Genomic DNA, 18133 nt, shown 5'->3' on the forward strand with positions numbered 1-18133 from the left:
CAACAGCAAGTAAAATGTCTAATACGGATAAGATTCATCATGTACTGCAATTCCTGTGTTAGGGTTTTTTAAACTGACTGTAAAAGAAACTCAGATGAGTTTCTCACTCAGATATATAATACAGATATCTTAAAGGCGGAATATGAATTCTCTCTAAGCAATTTTCATTGAACCATTTGTGCACAAGATTCTCTGTAAACATGAGCCAGTGGTACCAGGAGTGAGGCTATGCCTACTGCAAAACTGTGTAAAAAATCAGATACATATAAAGGTCAGTTTTCACTAGAATGCCTTGGATTCTTGGTATAAGACAGAAATGGCCATGGTATGCCACATGAATTTATTCTACAGTCAAAACGGGGAGGGTTTCATATAACGTATTTACACTATTAAACTCCCTGCCTCAGGAACTTCCAGATGCCAAAAATAAAATCAGTTGAAAAACAAAAAAAAAAAATATATCCACAGTGAACAGATCCATCCATTTAAACTAAGGCCAGAAGGAATAGGAAGGCACAGGAATATCTATCCTTTTCCCCATGCTTTTTTTCCTTAAGTATAAGCAACAGTCATGGACAGGATACTGGCCTAGGTGGATGTCCAATTAAGTTAGTATGTCCATTCTTATTTTCTGACCTAATATTGCCAACACTTCTCTTATGGCAGTGAGCCAAGCAAGGAATATTATAACCCTGCCTTTTTCATAGGATTGCGGAATGCAGGTGAAGCCTCAGTTTTACACCCAGAAACACACTCAAAGCACAAACACAAAATACAAACCCTCACCCAACCTCTTTCTACAAGCCTACTTTGAAATGTTTGTGCTTGGTCCAATTCTCTATTCCTGATACGTTATTTCAGTACAGATATTTACTGATGAGGACAGTTAGTGTAGGAGCCAAACACCTACTTGACATTATCCATTCTGTTTGTCATCAGTATGACTCATCAGCAGTAGTCTCATCTTCCATCCTTTTGGGCAAGGTTGAAAAACGGCTAAGAATAGCAGCAGACCTTGACTGGGAAGTGTTTTTCTGGGGAACTCAAATCTTAGACTCAGACTAATGCTGTTAATTGAATTTTTACCTCCATCTTGTTAAAGGAGAACACAAACAGTAAGAGATAAGGCTGCTTTTTATAATGCTTCTTTCTACAGCGTTGTCCCCGTCTCTTCATTTCAGGGCAGTGAAATACCGAACCATTACATAAAACCTTCTCTTAAAACCCCTGCAATTATTTTTCTGAAGAATCAGACACATGGGGATTTCCCAATAATAATCTGGAGCTCAGTGGTGAGCTGTCATTGCAACACAAAACAGCACATAAGCTCTGACCTGTTTGTGATAAGAAATATCTCATGTATGGCATATTCTTTTCTGCTTTTTTTTTTTTTTTTCATGTCCCATGCCCCTAATGTCCTTTTCTTTTAAATTAGCCATCAACTTAACTACTGTATTTCTGCAATGACTGTTGCTATGCCTAACCAAATCTGAACTCTGAAACTGAAATGGACACATAATGTTCACATAAAATACTCCTCTAGATGACTGAGAAAAGTATGTTAAGGAAGAAAAATTGCCATATTAAGCTAAGACAATATCTTTTGAGCCCTTTTAAATAAACTCTACAGGAAAACAAACAAACAAACAAACAAACAAAACAACAACAAGTAAGCACAAGAATCTTATTTTGCACTGAGTAACTACCATTCCAGTCAACCCACACAAATCCAGAGAGAAATTAATTACTTTTATCTTCCAGTACAATCACTGTAAATTAATTATTTCAAAACTAGGTACTCCCCCAAACAGGAATGTTCAAATGCTGCTAAAACCAGGAAAGAGTCACAACAATTTAGAAGAAAATCCATTAAAAAAAAAAAGTTTCCTTTTTCATTTTTTTCCCCAATTTTTGCCTGTGTTCACTGCAGGCAAACCTGTATAGCAAGCCCAGAACAACAGAGAGCACCAGGGGCAGAGCCTTTCAGCATGCAAGCCAGATGGATGGGGTAAACCTATGTGTAGTGTTGGTAACCTTTAGAAAAACATTTGAAGTTTCAGTGTCTTGGGTTTTGTTGTTGTTTTTCTTTAATAAAAATACAATGGTATATAACCAAAACTGGCTGCATGTATAGAAAAGGAGCCAAATGGAGCTGAGCACTAGCAAATAACAGTGTGAGTGCTTTTTCTAATAGCAAATACAGTAAGGGCTTACATTCATCTCTGTATCAGCAGCCAGTCACACAGTGCTTACAACAGTCATTGCCATGGAGTTATTAAATTTTTCAACTGCAAATTCTGATCCCTGTGGAGCTTAAATCACAGAAGCAATCCAAACAAAATCAGTGGAGTGTTTCTAATGAAGTGCATACATAGATCTGCACAAAGTCTTAGCCCCGAATATTTATCAGACAGGAATTGGGGCTGGTAACCAGATGCCGAAAAAATAAATAACATGTCAGAAATGAAAGACTAATGCCAGTCAGTTTGTTGTGAGTGTGCCAGTCAGTGTGCTGTGAGTGACAGAAAACAACCGAAAGGAAAATAAAGGAACCAAAGCATAACCCCAGAAACAACCAGGACAACCACACAATCTCATTTATGTTTTCTGATAGTACTCCAGGCTTCTTAATGCTGGAAAAAGTGAGGTTATCTCTAGACTCAACAAAGACCCAACCATGGGACTGAAAAGCACTGCCAAGCTGTGAAAGGACAATAGTTATTATGCCCAAAGCTCCCGTCAGGCTGGGGCACAGTGGCTCCTCACGCCTGGCGTGCAGTGAGCCAGAGTGACACAAATCCTGTAAACACTTCAGAAGGCACAGGAGAACAAGAGGTTACAGAAAAACATGACATATTGCCTAGTGCTGATGAGTGAGAGGCCAAGCTCAGCACTGAAAGAACAGCAGCAAAGGAGGATTGTCTGTGGATGCTGCAGAGATCTTAACCATGGAAATAATAATAGCAAAATAAATCAAGCAAAGAGCTGAAGCATTCTCACTTGAAGATATGATGGGAAGTATCACTCCTGGTTTCCTGAGTAACAATATATCTCCTAGCTATACAGCCATCCTGGGATATAAAAGTATTCTTTATACCTACCTACATCTATTCATATAGATCAACATCATTTGGTTAAGACTGAGTTACAAGAGCAGTCAAGTGTTTTATATAGAAATGCCAGAGGGAAAGGAAGGAAATCTTGTTTACAGTTCAGTTAGGCGCCGGTATGGGAGTCAATGGCAAAACTTGTTTGCACAGATAGAAAAAGTTGTCCCTAGTATCAGTATCAGCCCACGTGGAAAGCTGAGCTAATGAAGCCAGCAAACAAATCCAACAGCAGGAAAGTCTGGTCTCTTTGTTGAAATTCCTTATCCTGCAGTATGTGAAAAAGCACAATTAAACTTTTTCTTGGAAGAGGCTTGTAAGTGTCTAGTGGGGAATTAACAGGTGTTGGGAGAATCACTTCATCAATGTGAAAGGTTGTTATAAGCACATTGACAGAAGGAGTTTCTCCTTTTAAGTCACACTTACAAACTACTTACAGGTGTTCTGGCAATTAATCTGTGAATCATATGAAATTATTCAGCAAAAGTGTGAAGAAACTTAATATTAGGTGCAAATGATGAAGTATTAGATTAATCAATAAAATGCAGCCATTACTTTACACATGCCAGCTACCACAAAGAATAAGCCTGGAGAATATTCAGCCTATCACATCCCCTATTTTTTGTTCTCTTCCTCTATTCCTATGTTTCTTGAACTTTTTTTCTTCACGGTTCTTTGTTTCTCACTCCTACCATCTTTTTTCTCTTTTAGTGTTTTTACTTAATTTTCCAGTATTAATTCTCTTTTTTTCTTTTCTTTCATTTTTGTTTCCTATCACTCTTTTCTCCACCTTCTCACAGTGGTCTTTAGGACTCCCTGCCTCTCCTTTCTTACCACCAGCTTTCTTGTGAAGCCTTGTCTAATGTGTGCATTACAGCTCTGTCTGTAACCTGCAGTGCAGTACTAAAACCTTTGTGGTGTATACATCCCACAGCGTGGAACTTCAACCAGAATAATTCAGCCACTAACACTCTGATTTTCACATTTTGTGCAGCATTGCTGACTGCAAAGACCCCCCACCCCGAGACTCACCTCACTTTTTACTTCACCAGTACTTTTCCTTGCAACACTGATTTCACTGGCCCACGCAGGGAAGGAATAAAACAATTTAGCTAAGTCCCGTTACTTCAGGAAACAACTAAGTTCTGTAGCTCCCATCAAAACCAATTTAGCAATTCAAAACAGCAGTTACGCCCCAAAAGTGCTCCCAGGTTCAACCTTTCAACTACTATTCCTCCTTCTTTCATTGTCCAGCCCTGTTCAGCACCTGCAAACCCACATGCGCCTAAATTTGGGGACTAAAATGCCCTTAGGAACATATGCAACCACTGCTGCTTGTCCAAAGGTGCTGCTGCCTTGGCTCAGTTCCACATTGAGGTGCTCGTCTCATGCCCAAAGCCAGCCCATGATTTATTCTTCGGGTATCACAGACCCACATCTCCTGCCAGGCAGCATGAAACTCCCAGGAGAAGCAGGGACACCTCATTACGAAACCTGGCCCTGTGGAGCACACCCAGGCAGCAGAGACGTTTCGGACGGTGCAGCATCGCTGCTCAGCTGGAGGAGGGCGGAGCGGGATGAGACATCAGGTTAATGGACAAAAACATAAACTAAATGGGTGAGAATATAATGAAACAAATTCAAAAAGTAACAGGCTGTTGCGAATAACGTTCACTGAGAAATAAATGGTTATTCTGTGTCTATTTTTAAATGTTGAAAAGTAGCTTTCAATTTCTTTCTGGGTGAATAGCTCCAAATACCCTGGGTACTCGCTGTGCCATGTAACACCAAGCTAGTCATTTTCTAAATAACTGATCTCAACACACAGCTTACAGGCATAAATGCACTTTCTGATTATTTTTCTCTAAGTCAAATATATTAATTCCTTTGAAATAAAAGCAAATTTTAAAAAAAGTTAAACTTATGACATAATTACACCCTTAAAAATTAATCAAAATTACTTTTAAATGTACCTACTTTTCCGGCACAAAACCATACATAAATTGTAATTTATGGCAATAACTTTCTGCTTATAAAATCTACACATCTAAAATTATGCACATTTAATTACAGAACTATTTACTGAATTCAATAATATAATAAATGTTGGGAAGTTTGATCATGAATTAGAGGGGGGAAAAAATGAGCTGTTTACAGTATTTTGAAGATCATTTCAAGATCACATGAAATAGTGCTTTTCCATGTACTCAATAGCAGCTTAAAATAAATATCTGAACTTGACTTGAAAGACATTTACAAAGAATTCACATAAATAATTTGGTGTACAATAAGCATGTGCAGAGTGTTCTGGAGACAAGAATGTGCATGAATAAAACTGCAACATAAATAATGTAAAATTACAATATTAGTAATGCTAATGATGACACAAAGATTGTCAATATTTATGCTAAAATAAAGAGTCTCCATTGGTTTCCAAAACAACCATTTTGAATCCTAAGTAGTATCTGACTCACCATTCAATAGTTTCAACTATTGGAACAAGTCGTTATTGTTTAAGAAGTCTGAAGGAAGACAACTGAAATATTTAAACCTTCTCCTGTACCACTAATGAGGGTTCATCTAAATTTTTAAGATTTTGTATGAGAAACAGTAATAAAAACATAACTCAGGAACATTAATTTTAACATTATAATATACCATTTCATAGACAAATAATGTTTTAGAAGTCATCTACAATATACAACAAAAATAAGACTATATAAGTAACACACTCTTTAAAAGCATTTCCTATCAAGAAAGTTATGCATAAAATCAGAAAATATATGTTTTCAGAACACAAAGGTCAACATTTCAAATTAGAATAAATTCTGAATTTTGAGAAGTATGTAACATTAATTGTTACGGCATCGTATATTCTGAAAATCAACATCAACATGTGTCAAAGAACATCCTGATATTCTAATGCCTGGCCTCACACTCCTCACAAACCTTACACTGCAGAGAGTGTAATGAAATTTATTTTCAGACTTTTTCATCTGCACTGCTTAAGCGCTTCACAGTTATACAGTGTTCCCAGGAAGTCCAATGGTCTGATCATTTCTACTCCTAAAAAACAACCAATATCCACAAGTTTTGAATTGGCTGTTTTTAAGAAACAGCTTGAATTTGTCCCTAGTAGTCTTGAGAGTGCTGCCCACACCCCTTCCTGCCAGTGGGTAATTTCTGAGAGCACTTTGCAGTGTGAAGAACCATTTTCTGAACTCGTCCCTCCAACTGCCATTGTGTGGGAGGGTGAAAAATGTCAAGTTTCCTTTTCTTTGGACATCTCAACCATTTGACTTATATTTTCTGCGTATGTCAGGAAGCACATTCTGAAAAATGCAAAAATGCTCAATTGGAAACAGAAGGATGAAATATTAGGTTCTATTTCACTGTGTTTTACTTATAAGATCACTGAGGGCAACTGCTCTTTTGTTCTGATCACATCACATCTCAACATAGTTGGTGGTGGTGATTCCTAAGCATGATCACTATTTGAGAAGGAAGAAGTAGCCCATAAACCTGTTATTGACATTTATGTCATAACACGAGTAAAACAAAGGGAAAATTAAATTTGCTCAGATAATCCTAATTTGTGAAATTTAAAGTACATTTCTTCAGATGAAGATTCTTAGAAGCCATAGATACTGGAGCTCCTGAAAACCCCAGGCAACCCATCACATGATGCAGCCTTGTGTCACCACAAGTCATTGGCAAGGTCAGCAACCTTGAAGCACCTCAGCCTATATTTAGTAGGATACCTTCTTACTAAAACAAAAATGACAACCAAAAACACACACAGCTTTCTTGTTAGGTTTAGCTACTCCTCTCCTGAGAAATAAACCACTGACAGTTTCTTGGGATTTCTTTTTTTTGTATGTACAAATATCAGTGTCGGTTCACTAATAGATTGTAAATAAAATAATTAAAGCTGCTGTATTTTCAACTGAGATCAGTTTCATGACATGAGTGAAAATATTATCTGCTAAAGAAAACAGAGAGAGAGAAAAATCATGTCCTTTTCTCTGCTGGGATTTCAAATATGAATACTTTGCATTCTGCTATTGTTGTCTCAGATCGAAAAAGAGAGCACGGTTTTGGCTCAGGAACTTTGCTAAGAATTACCATCTCTTTGTTTGATTATCACTTAGTTCAGCTGATGTCTGGCTTTTGATCTGGATGTATTTCAAGGTGCGTTTACTGATTAAGGATATTGAGACAGTTCTTGCTTGAGGCTGAAAACCTAATGATTTTTCTAGCATGTTTGTTATATAAAATAATCACCAATAGCTACATTTGTAAGAAATAGTAAAATGGTGATAAATGTGCTGTCAAAAACTTTTTATGAGATGTATGGAACCACCGTGAAAACAATTTTAAATCTATTCAACAGGGAAAACAGTTTTGATGGCTGTTTCCACATTCTTCAATTTTAAGTAGTTCAGGTGAATCCAATTGATTTATTTCACATAATTTAAAACATAGCAGTTAAAAATCCATATAATTTTTCCATGCTTGATTTCTAAGCTTTCTTCATGATCAAGATAAGAATAATGAAAGAGCAAAGACAGAATGCTAAGGATTCCATCTCATAGAGACAAATGTGAAATTGTGGGGTTGGTTTGTTTGTTTCTGTAAATACGTCAGCTCTGGAGTATGAATACATTCATTTGTGTACAATTCAGGAGATGCAAATCTTCAGCCTGCTGCTTTCCACTTTTCAGAACCCTGAACAAACTAAAACCTGTTGAGCAAAATTAATTTTTCACCTAAATTCAGCAAATCTGCTTTTGTCCTTTTTTCACAAGAATGAATCTTCATTAGTTCAATCTATATTGAATTAATCCTTTTAAGCTGACCAGGTAGGGATGAATATAGTAAAAATGCCATCAGAAAGTATTTTACAGTATGTACTACATGTCATCATCAGTCCTTTGGAAAAAGCCACCAGTTAACTTTCAACAATGAAGTATTTAATGCAGAAAGGTTTTCTGTATGACCATCACATTCAATCTTGTCTTAAAACAACATCATCAAATAGAGCTGATGAACAGGATGACCGCTGCCAAAACATAAGATGCAGTTTTTGGTGCTGGACTAGACATGTGATGATAGTTCAGTTCTCTATTTCATGATAAACATTAAAAAATCAGATGGGAACAAATATTTATTGTGAAAATACAGAACCATTGTGGAAAGCCGCCTTCCTCTGAACAGACATTGGCCTGCAGATCCAGTTGTGCAGTACTGCATGTGCTGTGATGGCATTTGAAGGCTGCACTTTGGTAACTCCCCTGACTTGGCACACCAGAATATGCTCCCTGGTCTCTCTCCACTTGGACTGGACTGGCATGGCATGTGACCCTTCAAAAGCCAGGGAAAGCTGCAGGGTGGTTACTACAGCATTTAGTATGCAATCCAGCAAGTTGAGAAGCTAGGACACTTCTGTCTGCCTGCCCTAGACAGTCTTCTGTCTCAAAGACCTTTGTGCCAATGTAAACCAAGCTGAAAAATGGGTGTCCTTCAAATATGCACAGAGAAAACACTGTTCTTCTGAAAACTGGTATTATTTCAAAGAAGCACAGAACCAGATGCTCTTATATTTCAATCATTTTACTTTGGAAGACTTTGTTCTTTCTGGGTAAGTTAGTGTTTAAGGTGTTTAGACTCAGTGTCTAAAACACATTTAGGAAAATTATTTTGAGAAGCAATCACTAATTACCAGCCTTTAAAGAGATTATATTGGTGTATCCAAGGGAGGGCAACATGGGCAAAACATACTGAAATGTTATGCATTTCATAGTTGATACAAAGCAAACATGGAAGCATGTAATTACTTGTCTACCTGTTGCCCTGAAAGTCTAGCTCAGTTAAGGTCCACCTTCTTTCTGCATTTCATTAATCACTCATTTCCTTTTATTCTGTTCATTGTCAAGTAGCTCTGTTCCCAAGAATTCATATCAAAGTAACAGATTTAATGTCACTGCCGTATTATTGAGTGCTTTCAGAATTCAAAGGACAGTGAATTGAAAGCAGTGGGTTTAAAATGCATGAACGAGGAGGTTTTAACAATGAACACAGTCTCATTGCATATCCATGTTAAATGTGCTAAAGGTCTCTTGCAGATGGAAGAAGTTGTTGGCACGTTTCCTGACAAATGTAGTCACGCAGCTTCAAAATCAAAGAATGAAAGAAATGTTGTTTGGAAGAGACCCCCAGAGGTCAACCACTCCAGCATCCAGCTCAAATAAAGACTACTGCCAAAGCGAAGTCAAGTCAGCCATGGCTTTGCACAGTTGAGTCTTCAAAACTTTCTGGGGTAGATACTCCACAAATACCCTGGTTGTACCACTGCCCACTGCTCTTCTAATGAAGGAACTTTTCCTCATGTCCATCCTGAATTTCAGTGTTAGCAGAAGCAATGGAGAGTGAACATCTGCCCAAGTATCGTCCATAACTCATTCCCACATTCCTGACGGATATCTTTTGAAAAAAGTCATGATTTTTCTTAATAATGGTCTCTATATCCAGACTTATTTGTGGAAATTATCTCTGGCCCATTCTAACTCTCAAGCTACATGTGGATACCATTCAGGCAAATACTAAACTAATACCATACCACAAACAAATCTTTTGATTTAACTGAATTCAAGAGAGTTCCAATGTCTAGAAACATTCCCCAAAACTGTTTTAATTCATCAGCAGGGGCTGTCTCTCCATGCTAATACTCCTATCTTTGCTGCCTATTGCCCCCAGAATGCAATAATTTGAATTGCCCTGCATGACTTCATTGCAGCAGTTGATCCAGCTGTTACAGAGACTCTCATCTTTCCTCACTCCAAAAAGTTAAAATATGCAATTGTTACTTGTTCTTAAAAAGCCTCTCTTAAAATATGCAATTGTTACTTGTTCCTAAAAAGCCTCTCTTATCAACACAAAAAAGTCTTTGCAGGAATCTGCTGCCCTCCCCTTCTGAATCCGTGCATGAGATTGCATGGTAATGTTTCATATAACCCCCCAGCCAAAAATGTGCTGATGACATCTCTCCAAGATAACTCTTTTCCACTGATGCAAACAAAGCCTACCTCAAGTGTTCCAGCAGTGCCTCTGTGGGACTGGCATGAGGTAAAAGAAAAGGTAGCAGAAACACAAGTAAGGCCAGGGCTACGTGACAGAATTAGAAAGTAGGGCAGACCAGGATTCAGTGCTTCCCACTTGCTTTGGTCCTGTTGAATGTCACATCAACAGTGGTAAATATATGCTGCTACTTGCAGCCTCCAAGTTTACTCCTTCCTCCTCTGTGATCACTTGCTGGAGTAATCCATGCCTCCACAGAGCTCGGCAGGAATACCTCATCTCTTGGTATGCAAGAGGAAATACTGATCCTCTAGCTGGGATGCTGTCTTGGCCATCTGACACCTGCACAGTGAGACGCGATTGCCTCCATGCTAGGGTCTTATCATCCTCATCCTGGAGCCACTGTGAAGCCTCAGTCCTGATCTTCAAAGCTCAGGGATATTTGAAAGTGTGTCCCATGACCAGCCCTTTTAGTTGAGGTTGCTATAATTTGGGACAGGGTAGACAACTCACCCAGCTGAGTTCAGCTCAGTGACAGAAGCTCTCAGAGGTCACAAACAACCTCTAAAGCAAGAAATAAAGCACTCTTCTTAGATGAACAGGAATCATTTAAATGCATATACACACAAAACCTTCTCTGGCTATATAGTAATGTGTGTTTATTTAGTTTCATATGTTATGCTGGAAATGAGTATGATGCTCATATTTCAGTACTGAATTATCAAAGTGAGGAATGGACTCAGGCAAGCAATATATTTTTAGGAGTTTCTTTTCTGGGTAGGTGAGTTTTTAAAGGAGACAGAAGTAGAAAAGTTACTGTGAACTGGCTGAGAAAGAGGATTTAAACAAAATTTCTCATTTTTCCTCTCACCTTTACCCTCTTGTCTAAACCACATAAATCAACAGCCACCAGCCTGTCCTCTTTTAGGGGAGAGAACAGACAAAAGAGGAGGAGGGTTTTGTATCTGGCAGTCCTCTCTATACTTGCCACTGGCTTCCTCACAGAGCATAACCTGCTGAAGCACCTGTATGTTCTGTGCCCTGGGCTGTATTGCTGTATTTCACATCTGAATCTCTGTCTTCCTCACCCACAGTAATTATCGCTTTCTCTCTCCAAAGAAAGAGAAGATGCTCGGCTGACCTCAGTGGTGCAGTTCTGTGATCTTACACTGCTGTCCTGGCTAGATGCATACATGCAGACCCTGAATCGTACATGAACATGAGATACCAGATGCACAAGTAATCTATCGATCTGCCCTCTCACAGACACCAAAACTAGTTGCCTGATTTGACCAGCAAGCACATCCTTCCCATCTCAACCTTTTCAGGCTCACTTCCCCCACCCACCCATGAATCTGGAAGGGCCTTTGCTTGTGGACACCAGAAGAGGCTCACAGGTTGGTGTGTCATACAGGTGTAAGCACAGCTCCTCTCTCATGCTGTAGGCAGGAGCAGCTATTCTGAAGTTAGTCAACTGTAGAGATTTCTGCTGTTGCCGAAGATGATCCTGCTGTCCAGGCATTTAACTCCCTGCATCTGCACAAAGAAACACTTGCTCTTTCCTCTGCTGCTCCTCTTCTTTCCCAGCTGCTTGATGCTAAGAGCTTTTACCGTGCCTCTCCAGCCGGTACTGCAGCCACCCCTGCTTGCTCAGCTGGCCGCTCCGAGCACTGCAGCCATGTTGGGCAGCTGGCAGCACCTGCTCTGAGAGCCTGGTACCTATCTGGAGGTAGCACGAGAGAGCACCGGCCATGGATGGGGTTCTGTTCCCAGCAAAGAGCGGGCAGCCTGAGCCCAGGGGCAATGCCACTGTCTCTGCCCCTGACCCTTACCAGCACAAGAGCGAAGATGACCTGGTAGAAGAGATCCCCATGTGTGGGTGACTGCACACTGCTCCTGCTGTCATGCCCACTCCCACCAGCCTCCACCAGTCTCTCCTCCCCTTCTGCTCTTCAAACAACCCTTCCTGTCCCATACTCGGTTCTTGCCAAGTTTAACACGCAGTTAAATCAACAACTAAACCTGCAAGCAGGTTCCTCTCATGACCATATTTACTACCACCTTCCATCTTGTTTGGGCTCCTTTAGGTGGCAAACTTCAGGAAATGGGCTGTCTTCTCCGAGGAGACTTCCCATGCTTCCTGCAGAGAGGACGTGATCTTGACAGGACTCTTTCTGTTGTTACCAGTGTACAAAGATTAATCGTTGTTTCACTTGGATAGGCTTGATCCAAACTGTTGCACTCTGCATGAGCTCTGCATGAGCTCAACATATTGTTTGGGAAAAGTAAATGCTGATTCTCTGAATGAAGTCCTGCGGCCATTTCTTACAGAGTACATCCTCTCATCTGAAAATTAATGCCATTTCAAGCAGTGCATGGCATTCTTTCTGATCCATATATTCATTTAGTTTAATTTATTTTCTCTGTATGACTGTTCTTTTCTCTATCACTACTTAATGTAACAAGAAAGTGAAAAAAAACACCCTTATAATGCAAACTAAAGAATGAAGATTGAGTGTTCCCTGTTAAACATAACAACATAAACATTATTTTAAATGCACTACTTCATGTGCTATATTTTCATGGGGAGAGAAGAAATCAAATAAGAAACAGAAAAGTATGAAATATAATTAAAATAATTTCAAATAACAGAGGCAATCCACGTTAATGGAGGAGGATTTCAGAATGTAAACAGACTATTTTGAGCTGAGACGTCGTTTCGAAAGGGAAACTCTAGAATTACTCTGTCATTCTGAGCTATGCTAAAAATCAAAACTATGAAAAGGAAAATTGAGTCCATCTGCTTAGTCCAATCTATTTTATAGTGAGTCATTCTATTTTCCCATCACAAAGTGGGCCCTCCATTATCTTCCATTTCCACAACCACCTCCACACAAAGACTCTCTTCAGGATGAGGCTGCCGAGGAGTCTTCCTCCAGGAAGTGAGGACAAGGATACTTTCACAAATATTAAGTGAAATAGCCTGAAGTGGTAGAGATTTTTCTGTTATTTATCTTATCCACAGTAAGCAGCAAATTTAAAGGTACAACACCACTTAATAAAATTGTCTGTGAGGTTGTCATCTGCAGAGGTCATACGTTGAGCATGAACTGGTCTCTATTTAATTAACACACTGTGATCAGAATATTTTCAGAATGATATAAACTTTGTTCTTTTGAAAATATGTAGAAATATTTGTAAAAAAATATACAAGACCAAGATTTATCTTAAACACATGAATATATATATGTCATAGAACTATGACATTGTAGAAATAACTGAGATGTGATGAGATGATAGCTCATGTGGCTATAGTGCTGCAATGGATGGACACAGGCTCTTCAGAAAGACAGGGAAGATAAGGAGGAGAGGATTTCTGTGTGAAGTGGCAACTTGGATGTAGGGAGTTCTTCTACAGGTTGAACGATACGGCTGGATGAGCACTTGTGGGTCAGGATGAGAGGAGAGGTCAGGGAGGGTGACATCGTGGTGGGACTGGGCTGCAGACAGCATAACTGGGGTTAAGAAGTGGGCAACCCCCCTCACAACAACTTTAAACAACCCAAGAAAGTATCTGGATCAGGAACCCTGTTTTCTACAGATGACTTTAGCTTCCCTGACACTTGCTGGAGAACAAAATGGCAGGACAAGCAATTCAGAGAATACAGGCAAGGGACAGCCCAACTGGTGTCATGCACAGCTGGATCTGTTATTCAGAATCAAGGAAGAAGTTGGCTGGGGACGTGGTACTCAGTGGCAGGCTTGGCTGTAGCAACTGTGAAACAGTGAAGATGAAGATCTTGTTGGGGACTGAGGAAGGCAAGTACCAGAGCACAGACCCGGGGCTTTAGGAGAGATGACTTCAGCTTATTCAGGACCTGTTAAGTAGGAAGGCAACTTGGAAACAGAAGAGTGTGGGAAAACCATCATGTCTATAAAAACAACCTCTTGCATATGCAAGACTGTCCATGCTGATACTCAGGAAGGCAAGCCAACTTATGAGGACACCAGCATGTCCAAGCAGGGACTTTGTGACTGAGCTGTGGTGCAAAAAGGCAGCACAGGAGGTGGAAGCAGGTATGGATAAGACTGGGGTGACTCACTGATATATTTGCCTCAGCCTTCATCAACACAGTCTCCCAGAGCTCTGCACTTAGCAGTAGGGGTAAGGAAGAAGGAAAGCAACCAGCAGTGAATGAGGATCAAGGCAGGGATGGCAAGAGTTAACCCATACCTGCCTGTGGGAAGAAGGTGGTTGGGAACAGCACTTGGATTTACCAAGGGGAAATCATACCTGACCAAGCTGATTGCCTTCTATGATAAAGTGACTGGATTTGTGAATGAGGGGATGTCATTTACCCTGACTTGCCTCCAACATTGTCTCCCACAATATTTTCATATCCATGCTAGGATGTGACAGCCTGGATGGTGGACAAGTAGATAGCTAAAAAGCAGGTTGTACAATTGGACTCAGACATTCATGGTTAATGCTTTGTACTCTTCGTGGAGGACAGTAACAAGTGGAGAGCTGCAGGTCTGTGTCCTGAGACCTGTCCTGTAGAACAGCTTCATCAGTGATGGATAGGAGGTGATGCAGGACACTCACCAGGTTTGCAGATAATGAACTGCAGGGAAGAGTCCTTCCCGAGGGCAGGGCTGCCATTCAGAGGGGTGATGGCAGGCTGAAGGAATGTGCTAACAGGAGCACTATGGGCCTGGGAAGGGAGGGCTCCTGTCAGTGATCCAGGCCTGACTGCCTGGGGGCAGCTCTGCTGAGGAGACGCTGGGGGTCCTGGTGTGCAGCGAGGTGAGCCTGAGCCAGTAGAGAGCCTTGGAGCAGGGATGGCCAACTGCACCCTGTGCTGTGCTAACAGGAGCACAAACAGTGGAGTAAATGAAGGAATTCTCCTCCTCTGCTTAGCACTCACTAGATCCAGTTTTGGGCCATCTGATAGAAGATTTTGAAAGATTGAAGCAAGTTCAGTGGAGAACACTAAGATGGTCAGGTCTGGAGCACTTGCTCTATGACCAGAGACTGAGGGAGCTGGGCTGGTTCAGCCTGGAGAAGAGATGGCTCCTGGGGGACCTAATAGCAGCCCTTGTCCCTGTGGGAGGTTATTGAGGAGCTGGAGCCAAGGCTTTTTACAGCAATGCATGGCAGAGGAAAAAGAAACAGACAAAACTGAAACATGAGAGATTTTGACTTAATCAGAGGAGAAAGTTTTTCCCCTTGAGGACAGCCCAGCAGTGGAGGAGGTTGTGCAGTTTCTGTCCTTGGGGGTTTTCAATACCCGACTGGATAAAGCCCCAAGAAGCCTGGTCTGACTCCATAGTTGTTTTCAGCAGGAGGTTGGGATAGAGACCTCTTGAGCTGCCTTTGCACCTGAGTTATCCTACGCCCCTATGAAATATACATTAAAAAAATAAAGTATCATCCAGTTATATAAATTATAATCCATTTTATAGGCTATAATTTTGAAAATGGATGCCTCATGGTGCCTATAATATTAAATAGTTTGTGTATTTGCTATACTGAAGTTAAATATGTGAACAGGCATCCACAATAACATGTACAAAAGGTATCTGTACCACGGATTGACACTGCCCCCATGCAGTGTTTGAATATTGACCTGACCTGCATGCAACAAAGAGAAAAGGGCAGAGTCAATAAAAGCCCAGGAGACAGAAAACCAGGAAAAAAATGTGGAGGCAAAGGGAAATCCATCTAGCAATGGGAAAGAAAGGCATTGAGACTAAACAGGCAAAGAGAGGGAGTGGTGGATAGAGAGGAGGCTCAGGCTCGGCTGGAGGGGCCGGGGCCAGGCACGGGGCTGGAGGGCAGGTGGGGGCCAGGGCATTCCTCCTGTCAGCACAGCTCCCTGAAACTGTCCCGGCCCCTTCGCTGGGCACCCGCAGGTATGTGACCTGCTGCTGCTGAGGGGGCTCTCACAGCTCAACACATTCAGAGGGTTTGGTTTTGAATCCACCAAACAGCGGCTGACCTGGTGTGGGCGTTAATGTGGCTGCCATCGTGGGGTCCCTGTTTGCACCAGTTTGCTATTCTTAAAATTAATAAATGGCACACACAGAGAAAGACATCAGAAAATCATTAGGGTTCAACATGAAGCTGTCTGCATTTTGGAAAAGGCTCACTTGAGGATGTCTGTTCAATTCTTTGTGCATCAAGATGCAGTCTGCAATTAGATAATCATACTGTCTGATTACATATTTTCTCCACACATGAGCTAGAACAAAATTTCAAAGGTTTCCTTTGAAAGCTTTCCTAAAGCATTTGTTGATTTTATAATTGCTTTTGATTTTGAAGAGTTTTCTGTATATTTTATTTTTCAACCACAAATTCAAAATTAGGTAACTGTCTAAAGTATTAATTCACTAATAAGAAAATAAACAAGTAAAACATTAGATAATATTGATATTATAACTTCACAATGAAGGCTTAGCAATGTTCTTTTGCCTATTACTCTTTAGACAAATACTCCTTTTCATTTAAAAAAAAAAAAAAAAAAGATACTTTAAGACCAGGTCACTACTTTGTTTCAGCACTTCCCATGTTTCCCAGCCAATGCACCTTGCCTCAGTGAAGTTGTGTTGTGTTTAAAACTAGTAAGTAACATTCAAGCTTGTTAAGTCTCACTTCACTGAGGCTAGCAGGAGCAAACATAATTAAATAAGAGTAAATGCTGGCCCACCATGAAACCAAACCAATGGAACACCACCACTATTTAAGATAAGTGATAAAACATTCAGTGCTAGTTTGTTTAACAAAAGTGATGACCACATTTCTTCACAGATTTGCAAAGCCAAAAATAAACTTCCTTTTTTGTGATTTCAAGAAAATAACCTTGTTAATGCAAGGCAAATTACAAACTGCATTTCAAGCCTGCGTTAATTAGGAATAAGCTGTGTTTTGACTGTTTTCAATTTCTGTTAATATTTTGTTTTGGTCACACCTCTCTTCAGTAAGCTCTAGACACAGGAAAACAATTTCTTCTGCCATTTACTGATCTAAAGTTATGGAAAATAATGTGCAAAGATGTGAAATACTCCTTCAGGAAAAACCCAAGAAAACCACCAACTAATAGCTATCAGTCTGGGTTATGATAACAAATCAATGTTGAACTAGATTTCAGTTTTTGCAATTCACATGCACACAAAATGCATTCACAGACTTCCGTGATTTCAACAGAAATGTACCATCATAATTAATTTAACATACATGAATGAAGTTCTAATCTTCAAGGTCAGTGTTTAAAGGAAGACAGGAAACACTCCTCTGAAGTTCAACAGATTATTTGACTTTTCTTCTTATCACTAAATCAAAAAAAAAAAAAGAATATGAACATTTCTCAACATATCTTACCGTTTGCTTTTCCTCTAAATCTTCTTTTCCTGTGACTTGTCTCTCATGTTTTCCTAACTCCATTTCTCAGGGGAAAAAACCACCCTAATATCCTGAGCAGAAGTGATTTAACCTGGCTACATGTTCAATACTCCCGTACTTTTGGAGTCAGGATAGAGAAGTATCAGGCAGCACTGTGGTGATTTCTGGTCAGCGCATGTTTCCATTTATAGCCGTTGAAAATCCACAAATAGAAGTGTGGAGAGAGGGCAAGCAGCTGCCTCCGATAACAATAAATTTTGGTTTGGCATCACAGCAAATTGTTTATGAGGGATTTTGGTTACCAGCCCCATTCACTCCTGCCTTGCCCCCTCTACGCCAAAAGCTCGTAGTGAAAAAGTCCACGAAAATTAATAGTTATGTCTCAGTAGCACTAACTTGCATTCACAGAGATAATTAAGCAAGTGAAATGACAAATATGATTAGCTGGCACCATATGTTGCTATGTAGAGACAAAAGGCGTACAGAACAGTATTTTAAAATGCTGCTTTAGTATGACTATTGACCTTTCCCCATTGAGTGTTTGGAA

The 18133-nt window shown here is 40.1% G+C and overlaps 1 protein-coding gene across 9 annotated transcripts in view; it reads right to left on the reverse strand.

Annotated features, from left to right (window-relative positions):
• The window catches only part of MLIP (muscular LMNA interacting protein), a 108251-nt gene extending 90547 nt beyond the window's left edge, over positions 1-17704 (reverse strand). For 7 of the 9 annotated variants that reach the window (XR_014183518.1, XM_082047458.1, XM_082047453.1 and 4 more), the window contains exon 1: positions 17566-17645. Coding sequence is in view for 8 of the 9 variants with exons in the window: in XM_082047458.1 (XP_081903584.1) it covers positions 17566-17628 (63 nt within the window). In the remaining variant the exon portion in view is untranslated. Of the gene's footprint in view, positions 1-17565 lie in introns of all 9 variants that reach the window. The other 2 variants (XM_082047455.1, XM_082047452.1) reach the window with 1 other exon arrangement.
• Positions 17705-18133: the final 429 nt, after the last annotated feature.

The sequence above is a fragment of the Streptopelia decaocto genome (genome assembly GCF_964273445.1).
Source record: "Streptopelia decaocto genome assembly, chromosome: 3".
Lineage (NCBI taxonomy): Eukaryota > Metazoa > Chordata > Aves > Columbiformes > Columbidae > Streptopelia > Streptopelia decaocto.